General features: G+C 41.3%; 1 protein-coding gene across 2 annotated transcripts; it reads left to right on the forward strand.

Annotated features, from left to right (window-relative positions):
• The first annotated feature begins 479 nt into the window (after positions 1-479).
• Positions 480-10,978, forward strand: LOC137881126 (cadherin-related family member 5). 2 transcript variants are annotated; one of them, XM_068722898.1, is made up of 16 exons: positions 480-2,298; positions 2,952-3,078; positions 3,174-3,388; positions 5,017-5,073; positions 5,478-5,570; positions 5,685-5,771; positions 5,856-5,966; positions 6,189-6,359; positions 6,558-6,648; positions 6,725-6,831; positions 6,947-7,147; positions 7,269-7,400; positions 7,960-8,038; positions 8,827-9,017; positions 9,114-9,134; positions 9,748-10,978. In XM_068722898.1, exons 2-16 carry the CDS (start codon positions 2,985-2,987, stop codon positions 10,774-10,776), a joined length of 2,679 nt encoding a protein of 892 aa, XP_068578999.1. In that variant the 5' UTR covers positions 480-2,298; positions 2,952-2,984; the 3' UTR covers positions 10,777-10,978. The 2 variants fall into 2 exon arrangements, with proteins under 2 accessions (XP_068578999.1, XP_068579000.1); XM_068722899.1 differs by lacking the exon at positions 480-2,298 and having other exon boundaries at positions 2,733-3,078.
• Positions 10,979-11,687: the final 709 nt, after the last annotated feature.

Here is an 11,687-nt window from a genome sequence, read left to right on the forward strand (position 1 = left end):
CACAGTGGTGGAATGAACTTCCCACTGACATCAGGACAGCAGAGTCGCTGCCCATCTTTCGGCGCAGGCTGAAAACCCACCTCTTCAGGAAGTGCTACCCTGAGCCTTCCACTTAGCGCTTATTGTTTTCATACTAGCTTGTTGCACTTATTGTATTCGTATTACTTATAGCACTAACTGTTTTTCTTGTTTCTGCCCTGTACTTTGGCTCTGAGTTAGGCTCTGCTTCATGCTCTTAGATGCTTGTTTGGAAAAGGAAATGTACTTATGACTTCTGGTGACTAGTAGTTCTTTTGATTACCAATGTTGATGCACTTATTGTAAGTCGCTTTGGATAAAAGCGTCTGCTAAATGACTGTAATGTAATGTAATGTTGCAATTGTTTATACTGTTGGCGCTGTTAGCACCATTAGCTTCGAGAACTGTTGTGAGGCAATCAAAATGCTCCCAATCTTGTACTATACACCTTTAAGACATTTTTTAATGAAGAATAAGGCTTTATGGAGGAGGTAATTTAATGTAAAATGTTCACAATTTAGAAAAGTGCTTCTCAGAAGAATTGACAGGACCAAAAACACACCAACTTTGTCTTCCATTCGTGTGGAATAAGTAGATCAGTGTTACACCCAGACTACATTTGGTTAATGAGCAGGACAAATTGAGGAACTTAAAAAAAGACAAATAAGTCTACAGCCATGCATCTGTGGCTATTGCACATTGCTATTTCTTTAAATATTTTTTTAGCTGAATGAAACTAACAATCTTATAATGACATATATAATGTTTACCATGTCCAGTTAGCGTCTACATTTAGCGTGTTAGCATGCGGGCATTTAGTATTTATCACTAAACACAGAGCTGAGGTTGATGAGAATGGCATCAATTTTGCAGGTATTTAGTCAGAAACCAAACCAGAAAATAAAAAAATCATCATGGCACTTGATCAGGTCAAATTCAGTCAGGGGATCACCAGAGGTAATACTATTCACCCTGAGGGGGATATGAGTGTGTGAACCAAATTTCATGTCAATCTATGCAATAGTTATTGAGATAATTCACTCAATTGCCATTTCAGGTAACATTATTATACGAAAAAGCAAAACACACATTCTGGAAATAGATGTTCAGATAATTAAGTTGTCAAAGCCAGCGATTATCTGTCGTCCACGCCCCATTATCCTTTTAACCACATCTCTGCTGACATCCAGTGGCCATGACCAATCACAGCAGTATAATACAAACTGTTCACAAATGTTAATCTACTCAGCTATTGACTGCATGAAATATCATCTTTAGGCCAAGAAATATGATCTGAAAAGTGCTTGTCCTCTGCACTCTCTGTCAAGGACTGTGCAGTGTTCAACCTTTCCCTGAGGCAAACTTCACACTTATGCTCCCTCTCCTTTATCTGACAATGGAAACCACTCACAAGCCTGCACAAACAAAAACATTTCTAGTGGAGCCAGACAACAGCTTTCATCGCAGGAGCCCTAAAGATATGGGCAGACACACTCCTTTAAGAGTGTCTGTCTGCGTGCGCTTGTGTGTGTGTGTGCCTACGCATGCTGGGACAACTGTGTAAAAGGATGTGGGTTAATCTTCAGAAGGTGAACAGCCGATGTTTGATAGCTAATCCCTTGTCAAGCCCCATTAGTTGTCACATGTCGGCGACGCTAATTGAACAAATCCAACAGGCACAAGCTGCGTAAACAAAGTACATACTCATACTCTTTAGCAAAGTCTAGCCTATGCAATAAATTGACATATACATGTATATTTAAAATATGATAAAACTTGCCAAGAAAATTACATTTCCTGTTATGCTCTGTAATACAGCCACTACAGCTTAAACAAGAGCTGAATGGACAATATGACTGTTCAACTTCGATTGCATGACAAACTGTTTATGAAGGTCAATTGTCTTTGTACCAGATAAATCTCTTAAATTCACTTGTGACCCCAGTGTCTGACCGCTCCATCAGGTTCTTGCCATCTTTAATCTGATTGGCTCAGTCTTTGTCCCTGACCAGGTAAGCCCCGCCCTCAGGCTTTAGCCTCTGAGCTGTTGTTGATCCAGGGATACACACCATAAGGTGCTGTCTACTTTTTAGTGTACGTGTGGCTGGTGTTATCTATTGTCGTGTCTACATTGTATATTCCTAAAAAACTCAGTCTGTCTATATTGAGTGGTGTTTAGTGGCTTTTTCAAGGCTTTGGGAATCAGAGATGTTGCTTCCATCACAAGTCAAGAGATTATGGAGACTGACAGACAAGCTGCAGAGGATTTGACAACAACAGGTCAGTTCACTGAACAGCATATGATACCTCAGTTGAGTGTTTATTTACTACGCATTTGCAGAGGAGTCCTGATCCTGAAAAGCCCACTCACCCCACTCCCATTCAAACACTTGCACAAACACAACAGTGCAGCCAGGGACTCACAAGAGCATGACAGCCATTTAGTCACTCACTTGCATTCACTATAGATAGAAGTTGAATATTGTGGTGAAGAAATATGGCCAAAATTCCAAGCAGTTGTCTGTACGGCAGATATACTGCTAGAAGGACTCATTGTTACTCTTCTCTGTGCTTGTAGAAAATGCAACCCCTAGGAAGCCACAAAAACAGGAAGAATATAAATCATAGTGTCAACTCTAAAGTGTTGTTAGGTCAGAGAAACATGTAGAGAAGGAGGATAGTGGGCTACTATTCAGCTGGTTTGCTCTCTCAGCCATGCCTAAACTCACTTTAAATGGTTTTGAAGAAATTACACAGAGCAAGTGTGTGTGCTCGTGTTTAAGAGAAGGTCTCAACCTAATGATGCTTCTTAGGACATGTTGTCATCAAGACACAGAATAAAGCTAAGTCTAGCCCACCTATTCTTACCGTAGAAAGTGAAAGGATGACCATGTTTAACTAATCGTGTTTGGTATTTCTCCCTCTTCCCTCAGGTAAAACTGGTTCCTGAGGCCTTACTGAGCCCAATGATGGCCCTCATTGAATTGAAACGGAGTATATTTCAGGCCAAGGCTCTAGTCGGCTCACTGCTGATCCTCCTGTGTCTGCACACAGCCACGGGTACTGCAACGTCATGTTTGTTCGTATAGGAGTTCTGTTCTTGACCAGAATGAATGGGTTTCTTACACTCTGCATATGTGTTTGCATTGACACAGGAATGTCAGGGTGGGGTGGATGTTTGGATGGTCAGGATGTATTCACAACGATCAGAGAAAACAGCCATTCGGGAGAAGTTGTTGCTGAACTCGTGGCTGAAACCACAATGGAGGGGGTTCACTGGAGCCTGACTGGAAAAGATGCTGATTGGTTCTTCTTGGAGGAAAGAAGCATCCGGCTGAAAACATCAGCTGACAAGGTCCTCGATCGAGAGGTAACTGAGTCAGGAGATGCCCTCTGAAACACTGATCTGAGTGTTGGAACTTTTTTATAATAAGGAAGCCAAAGAATATAATGCAAAGATTACAGATTTTATGTGTGCAATTCTATTTTGCTATTTTGAGTCTCAAGAAATGCTTGTAATACTATGGCGCCGCAATGAGGATATGCATCTATGTTTACAGCAAACTATCAGAGATTGAGCCTTACAGCCTTGTCCTTGGACCAAACACAATCTCTTACCGTCATCCTCTACCCAGCCAGCTGACTTACATCATGGCAGCTGCTAAAGGGTCAACCAGATTAGCAATCTCGCTCTCTATCTGTCAGTTTACTTCTGTCACTATATCCTTAAAAAGGAAATATTTCAGGACATAAAACCATTTAATACAGCTACAAAGTTTCAACATTAAATCCTCATCAAGTATACTTGGCATGTGATCAAAATGGTCCGCAACATTCATATTATTAAACACAGTCTGTTTAAGAGCATCAATTCCTCCCTCTAGAAAGGTTGTCTTTTCAGTGCATGTGATAAAACATGGGGTTGTGCATTTCTTAGACTGTAATCATGAAAGGAAAAAAAAACATAAAAAAGAACAAGGAATATGTGAGGTGTGTACGCTATTATTTCTTACATTTTTGGTGTACATGCGAAAGTGCACAACAAATACAAACGGCCTTGAAGCCTGGGTTTAGTTTTTGAAAACAGCTTGAAAATATTTCCACCTCTGGCTTTTAATATGGAATTGAGTCTGAGAGTTTTTCTGTGTCAATGTCTTGGCAGTAGCCTCATTACAAAGTTACCCTTTGGTTAACATAATTTAGTATTTGTGTTAAAATATTTGATGATATTGAATTAGGGATGTCCCCGACTAAGAATTCACGTAGTCGTTCCTGATTGGTCAAGTCTTGCCTTTTGTCAACTGATCGACAAATCATGTGGGTTTTTTTTGCTCATAGACCCCCCTGTTAAAGATTTATGTATCTACAGAAAAATAGTAAAAACAGCAACATTATTGGCTGAGATGTTACTACCGCTTAGCTGTTGTTTCAGAATAATGGACAGTGCAGTTTATTGTGTGTATGGGTGTTTGCATGTGTGTGTGTTGTGTAGTTGCAGCTCGGTCTGTAGCACTGTCACAGAGCGGAGCTCGGTAGATAGAGAGACATGTTTTTTTCCTTCTTGTTTCTCCTGGTTGTAAATAGAACTTTCAGTCCTAATTCCATTTTCCAAATCATAGCAATCCAAAGTGAAGTGACAGTCAACAGGAGAGTGAGACCCAAAAAAATGTTTTGCGCCTCCCCCACCTGATTTTAGAGAATGGTTCATATATGCAAAATATATCTAGTGCTCTGATAGTTCCACGTTCTTATGTGACTGCTCTGATTAATACATGTAGGCCTATTATTTGATTTTGAAAGCTATGTTGATATTTATGAATAACGTTAATTTGTTACCACATTTACCACTTATTATCACTGAGACCATTCGACTGTGAGATTGACAGCCAAATCAGGCTCCTTAGATCCAATAGTCGAATAGTCAACTATTTGGGGTCACTTCTATATCAAATAAAGGACTTCTTTGTTTCCTCATATCTGTTGTTGTCTCTCTGTCAGGCTCAGGGTCCTGTCCTAATGGCTGAGTTATCATGTTATGAGGACAACGCACTTCAGGTACACTTCATCAACCTTCATCTTACCTAGAACTCTTTAGTGTTTCATCCCACATTCAAACGTATAGTCACACACCGTAATTCACTTGAGATATAACAGAATTTGATTATTGTGGTGAAGAAGAATTCTGGCCAAGTTTCCAAGCAGCTGTCTCTACGGCAGATATACTGCTAGAAGGACTCATTGTTACTCTTCTCTGTGCTTGTAGAAAATGCAACCCCTAGGAAGCCACAAAAACAGGAAGAATATAAATCATAGTGTCAACTCTAAAGTGTTGGTATGTCAGAGAAACATGTAGAGAAGGAGGATAGTGGGCTACTATTCAGCTGGTTTGCTCTCTCAGCCATGCCTAAACTCACTTTAAGGGGAAAACCTCTATGTCTTTTTTTTTTTTGCTGGTGTAGAGTGTGTACAGAATCTTGGTGGAGATTCTCAATGAGAATGATAATTCGCCTGTGTTTGTAGAAGACATGGTCCAGTCTTTTACTATCAATGAGGTGAGGCACTTTCACAAATACAAGCACACAAATCTGCGCATGCATACACAAAACATACAAGACTAAAGTGCTGAAGTGTTTCTCTGCCTGTCTTTCTACCTGTGTGTTTTCCAGCTGACTCCAGTGAACACTGTGGTGTTTACTGTCCAGGCCACAGATGCAGATAATGACAAGATCATTTACTCCATTGACCAGGCATCAGTAAGTTCTATTCGAGTTCTAAATGAATAGAAAAACACCACCACAAAAAGAACCATTGTTAATGTGTTTGTGTGTGTTCTTCAGCCTGATGCAGAGTACTTCAAGGTTGATCTCCCCAACAGTGGAGAGGTGATCCTGTCCAAGCCTCTAGACTATGAGACCAAAACACTGCTTACTGTCACCATCCACGCCTCGGTAAGCTATGTACATTTCATTTTTAACTGTTTTAGAATAAATGCATGCACACATACATCTAAATTAAATCCATCTCTACGTAAAGTAGTAAAGATTTGATTCCCTGATGTTTCTGACAATTACTGTTAAAGAAGATGAGCCCTATTTCATTTTATTTCTCTTTCAAATTTGCAGGACCAGTGTAATGTCCTCTAAAGAAATATTAACTTGTCGTTATCTCAGGAAATGAGCACTGCTGAGCGCTTCAATACCAGCACCAACATCACCATCAACATCTTGGATGGAGATGACCAGTACCCACAGTTTATGCCCTGCCAGCTGCTTTTCCAGGATGAGACCAGTCGCATCTGCACCAGCCCTGTGTACACAGTCAATGTCACAGAGGGGGAAGAGGTCAGAAGCTAAACCCCCCCCCCCCCATCACACCACACATATGTTATACAAGAATGTCCATTAATGATGTTCATATAATATCCCCGGACTTCACCTTGCTAAACTTAACATAGACACTACAGTTATCTGTTTAGTGAACGTGGTTGTGTTTTGCATTAAATCAAGGATTATGACCAACAAATGTGTGTCATGTTGCAGGACATCGTGTTGGATTTCTCTCCTGGTCCCATTCATGCAGTGGATGGAGACAGGGAACTTAGCTCTCCACTCAGCTATGCCATTCTCTCAGGTACCATACACCAACACAATTTCATATTTAAAATGTGCTGTGCTTATGTGTGTAACTGTGTTCGTGTTCATGCTAGGAGACGATGATGGGCGTTTCCTAATGGACAGAGAAACGGGGGAGGTGAAACTGATTTGCATGATTGGAGACAGACTCACAACTCCAGAGCTGCATCTACAGGTCATGGTAAGACTCACATACTCAGTGTTTATGGGAGGCTTGAGACATTCACTCTACTTTCTCACTCCCAATAACAATCTAACTGATCTGTTTTCTGTCTTTCTGTGTGTCTTGCCTGCAGGCGTATCAGGACGACGACCCCAGGAAGTATTCTGTTGCTACAGTGTTGGTCCGAGTTCTGGCAGTGAACCAGTTTTATCCAGAGTTTGACATGGCTGAATATCAAGGCTTTGTAACTGCTGGAAAGAGCACTGCCTCTCTGGTCAATACTTATGGCGGCAAAGCACTGATGTTACATGTACAAGATCAAGACTTTAACCATGTACGCATTACACTACTATTCCACACACATAACATACACACCCACACTGCAAAAATGCTCAAAGCAGATCTGTATTTTTGATTCATGTTGTCACCCATCACCTCTTTTTATCCACAAACAGGGCTTCAATCCCATGATCCACTTCACCTTCAGTCCTACATCCAATCACACAGAAATGTACCAAATCACACAGGAGGGTCTTCTGATCGCCAGGACCAATCAACTCCAAGCAAGACAGAAACACGTTCTAGAGGTGAGCCTTGATTTGATTGAAAACACAATACTAGCGATTGTAACCGCACATTTATACTATGTTAGCTCACAAATATATTTTTTTCCTTTAAATACCATAAATGTTGAGATACTGGGTCCTTCATTAGGCTGACTGCATAAGGGAGAAAAAATGGAACAAAATAACTATGAAGTATTGTGTTTATCTATAATTACACAAATAACAAAGGATGTCATTAAGTCATCATCATTGTTTCCATCAAAGTGGAATCAGATTTGTTGAAATAAACTGAAAAACATTTGATGTGCTTTGGAAAATGATCAGCAGTAGTGTAAAGTACACAAAACGTAAGTTAATTGGCTAAAACATTCAAATCAACAAGCATGTCCCTATTCTTACCAAAGACAAGACTGAATTGATATTTATTGAACATGTCCGGTTGCAACAACTCAAACCTTGTAAAACATTATACGTACCGCTACATCCTGCAGTGAAGCCAGTCTTTGTCTTTTATCAAAATCTCATAACAAGTGAAGACATAGTTATTGAAGATGTGATAAAAAGTCAAAATACTTTGCAGGTAGTGGCTAGAGACCAAGATTCGGGAGATGCCACCTTTGCTACTGTAGTGGTGGAGGTGTTACCTGAAGGACAATCAAGTAAGGACACACTCTCAAGGCTTTTACACACCGGTGGCATGAGTACTTTCACACAGAATACGAATATCATGTATCTCATGTCACGTGTAAATTTCTAATGTTAGAGAAATAAATACGTAAATACATTATGCAATGTGTGTTAACAACACTTCAAAAAAGGTGCGGGATGGGTGGGTGGGGGAGGGGAGGGGGGAACACATGTAATGACCACGCACAATAGGAGTCAGGAAGTGAATGCTATTTCAAACAATTGGCGGAGCTTGTAATGCGTCATCTTTGTTATCGAGCATCTTTGTTTTGAGTAAAACAACAACACGGACACGCCGTCGTCTGAACCAAGACAGCAAATGTTTTTACTCACTTCAGCCTTGACAAAGGCCACACATACCATATCCACTCCTGCTGTTTTTACATTTCACAATAAAAGCTCTAGATATATACAGCACCTTGCGTAAATGTTTACCAGAGGGAACTCAAATTCACTTTTTTGCATTTTGCTGAAAGGAAACTCTTAAGCTGACAGAAGCTTAGGATATACAACAATTTACCTCAAACAGACGCTGCCCTGGGTCAACAGGATCTCGGTAGTTGGTCCTCTGCCTTTTTCAAACTTTTGACTGAAAAAGTGCAAACTCTTATGGGTGTGAATAGTTTTGATGCAAAATATTCGTAGGCAAGTATTTCCCGTGTGTATAGGCCATTACACTCTGGCATTTACTCCTGATTGCTGATGAGCCTGCAGACTGAAACTATGTATCTGTATGTCTGTCTGTCTGTGCACACCTCAGTCCCTCATAGTCCACTGGGAGATGCGCATCCGATAAGCTGCACTGTGGGCAATGCCTTGTTTCTGAGCATGGTGTTCATGACTGTACTTGGATGTATCGTGTCTGTGGTGATGTGGCTGAAGAAGAAACACAAGGGAAAGCGGGACCCACTGCAAAGAGGCTGTGTGGCTCAAGGCAAACACCCCAATGTGGTGAGACCCCTAAGCTCTAGAATCTAGATTCATATTTACCAAGATTTGTTGGCCAGTGAGTTTCTGAAATATTCTTCACTGTATTTTCTCTCACAGAGCTTACGGTGGTTCCAACTGGTGAGTTAATTATTAACTACATTAATGTTCATTCTTGTCGTTTATGTCCTGTCCCTTTCCTTAAATAACTCTTCATAGTCCACATTATGTCCATTTCAGGAGTAGTTATAGTTATCTAATTAGTTAATGTCTGCACTGTCCGAATCCTACTTAAAGTAAATGTACAGTTCATACAGTTTAAGAAAACTATTCCAAAGTCCAAATTATTTGCTGTTCCTGAGGCTTTTGACTACATCTTGTGGCCTTCATCACTGGATGGAGTTTCTCAGTTGACAAGGAGATGATATAGTTGTTGCAGTACGTGACCTACGTTTGGAATAAAAAACATCTTCATGACAACTGAACAGATCCATCTGTTGATGAAGGCCACAAGATGTGGTCGGCTGCTTCTGAAAGCAACAAAAAAGTTGGACCTTGTTTTGACAATTGTCTTGTCAAACTGCTGTTTCTATGGTCCGGAATCCCTTCAGGCTCAAGTTTGTACAGGCACATCACTCCTGATTTATCTTCTCACTCCCATTAACTAAAGATTAGACTCCCTGGTTCATCATTCGCTTACTTCCTCTCTGCGATACGATAGTGGTTTACTTTTTCCACTGTGGTTGCTCTCCAGGCGAGTCACCGTAGCAGCATGCCACACACGGAGGAAGTACCCTACAACAATGAAGAATATGGAACCTGCAACCCTTCCTTCAGCTTCCCAGACAATCCTGGCATCTACACCCACCAAGACCTCCCCTCATGCCGAGGACCTGTTCCACCCAGAACGGCTGCTGCACCCGACACCAGCTTCATCCCCATTGAAACTGCGCTCAGCCCTGTGATCTTCAATAATAATGTATCTACACCAATCAAAAGCCCCTCTTGTTCACCCACCTGTCACCCAGCCACTGTGAATGTGAGCCCCACACATATGGCTCCACCCGAAGAAAACCCTGGCTCACCATCTGATACATATCTTGAACCTACCGAGGCACTACCTAACACCAGTCCTAGCCCTGCAACCCCTGATGCCACCAGCACTCCACCGTTCACCTGTCCTGATTTACAAACTACAGAAACAACCATCAACGACAACCGTGCCGACCCCGTCACCAGCCCCTCCTCTCAATGCAGTGTTCCATGCAGTCAAACCCGAATTGCTTCAGCAGAAATAGACAAACCTTTCCGCAAACCTCGTGTGAAGACACCCCCATATTCACCTTTACTGTCATCACCCCTCCCCAAGCACACGGGCACACCCCCACCCACCCCTGAGCTTGCACCTTTAAAAGCCAAGCTCGTACACATAGATACATCTCCCCTTGATACGCCTCCTGTAACACCAGAGCGAACATCCATGACTCTAAGCGCAGAGGTAAACCAACCTTCCACATCACTTGACCAAATAGAGCAATCAGAAGACTGCGGTGGGGCTTCAGATGCCGGCAGTCCGTCTCAGGACGGGAGGCCATCGACAAACTCGGGAAACACGCAGGTCATCTGCAGGCCAGGGGATGTCAATGATGATGGTTTTCTGGGAGATGAAGATGCGGGCAAGAACAGTGAGGATGATGATGATGATGAGTTAGATCCAGATGATGAAGAGCTGCTGAGAGTGATGGCTCGTTGTAATCCCATTTTTATCACATTTAGTAAGTGATGTCACTGTAATATGGCAGGAACTGAGAGTGACGGAGTGGACAACAGAGAATGAAGGGGGTAAGATGAAGATGGATGACTATGGATGCCCATAGGGGACTTTATAAAAATGAAAATGTAAACTTCCACAATAGCATTACAATTTTCCACATGTCAATGTTATTTGAGTACAAGATTAAATTAAATTAAAATTTTCATTTTCATTTTCACAGTCTTGTTTGTTCCATGACCATATTAAAATGAAAATAGAAAAGCTGTACAGTCTAGCTAATCATTTCAACTAACAAAGCACCACCTTCCAGGTGAACTTAAAACCATAAAACCTTTATGCATGGATGTCCCGTCAGTGCATAAAAGAAAACACATGATATATTTATATTTCCATCGTCATTTACAACACTGAAACAGCAACTGTGTTTAAGCCAATACAAAATACTAATGAAATAATAAAATAGCTCATTAAATATTGGTGGCTGCCTGCAGTGTGTGATATACCCAGTGGCAATCGCAAACGTACCTATGGTCTTTGACAGACTATATCCATCACAGTAGGCTACACTCTGTGAACATCGGTCCGACTTTACCAAACACTCCCGACTGACATGCAACTGCCTCTGAGTGGCTAATCTTAGCTAGCTAAGTTAACGTTACTTTCAGAGCGTTATCTTAGTTGCTTGCAAACTATACTGACTTAGGTTGTACTTCCTCTTTATGAGGATGTAAATAAACACAACATGCCCTCAACAACCCTTCTGTAATAAACTAATGCCGTTATCTGAGCTAGAAAGCAACTTACTGATCATGAAGAACAGTATCGGCGGAAAGAAATGAAGTTCAAGTGACGCCTGCTAAAACCCAATTTGTTGATCATTGAATGAGGAAATGAAATCCGAACTAAAGACCTGCCTTGAT

The sequence above is a fragment of the Cebidichthys violaceus genome, unplaced genomic scaffold (assembly GCF_023349555.1).
Source record: "Cebidichthys violaceus isolate CVI_PGR_0920_01 unplaced genomic scaffold, fCebVio1.0.p SCAF_3, whole genome shotgun sequence".
Lineage (NCBI taxonomy): Eukaryota > Metazoa > Chordata > Actinopteri > Perciformes > Stichaeidae > Cebidichthys > Cebidichthys violaceus.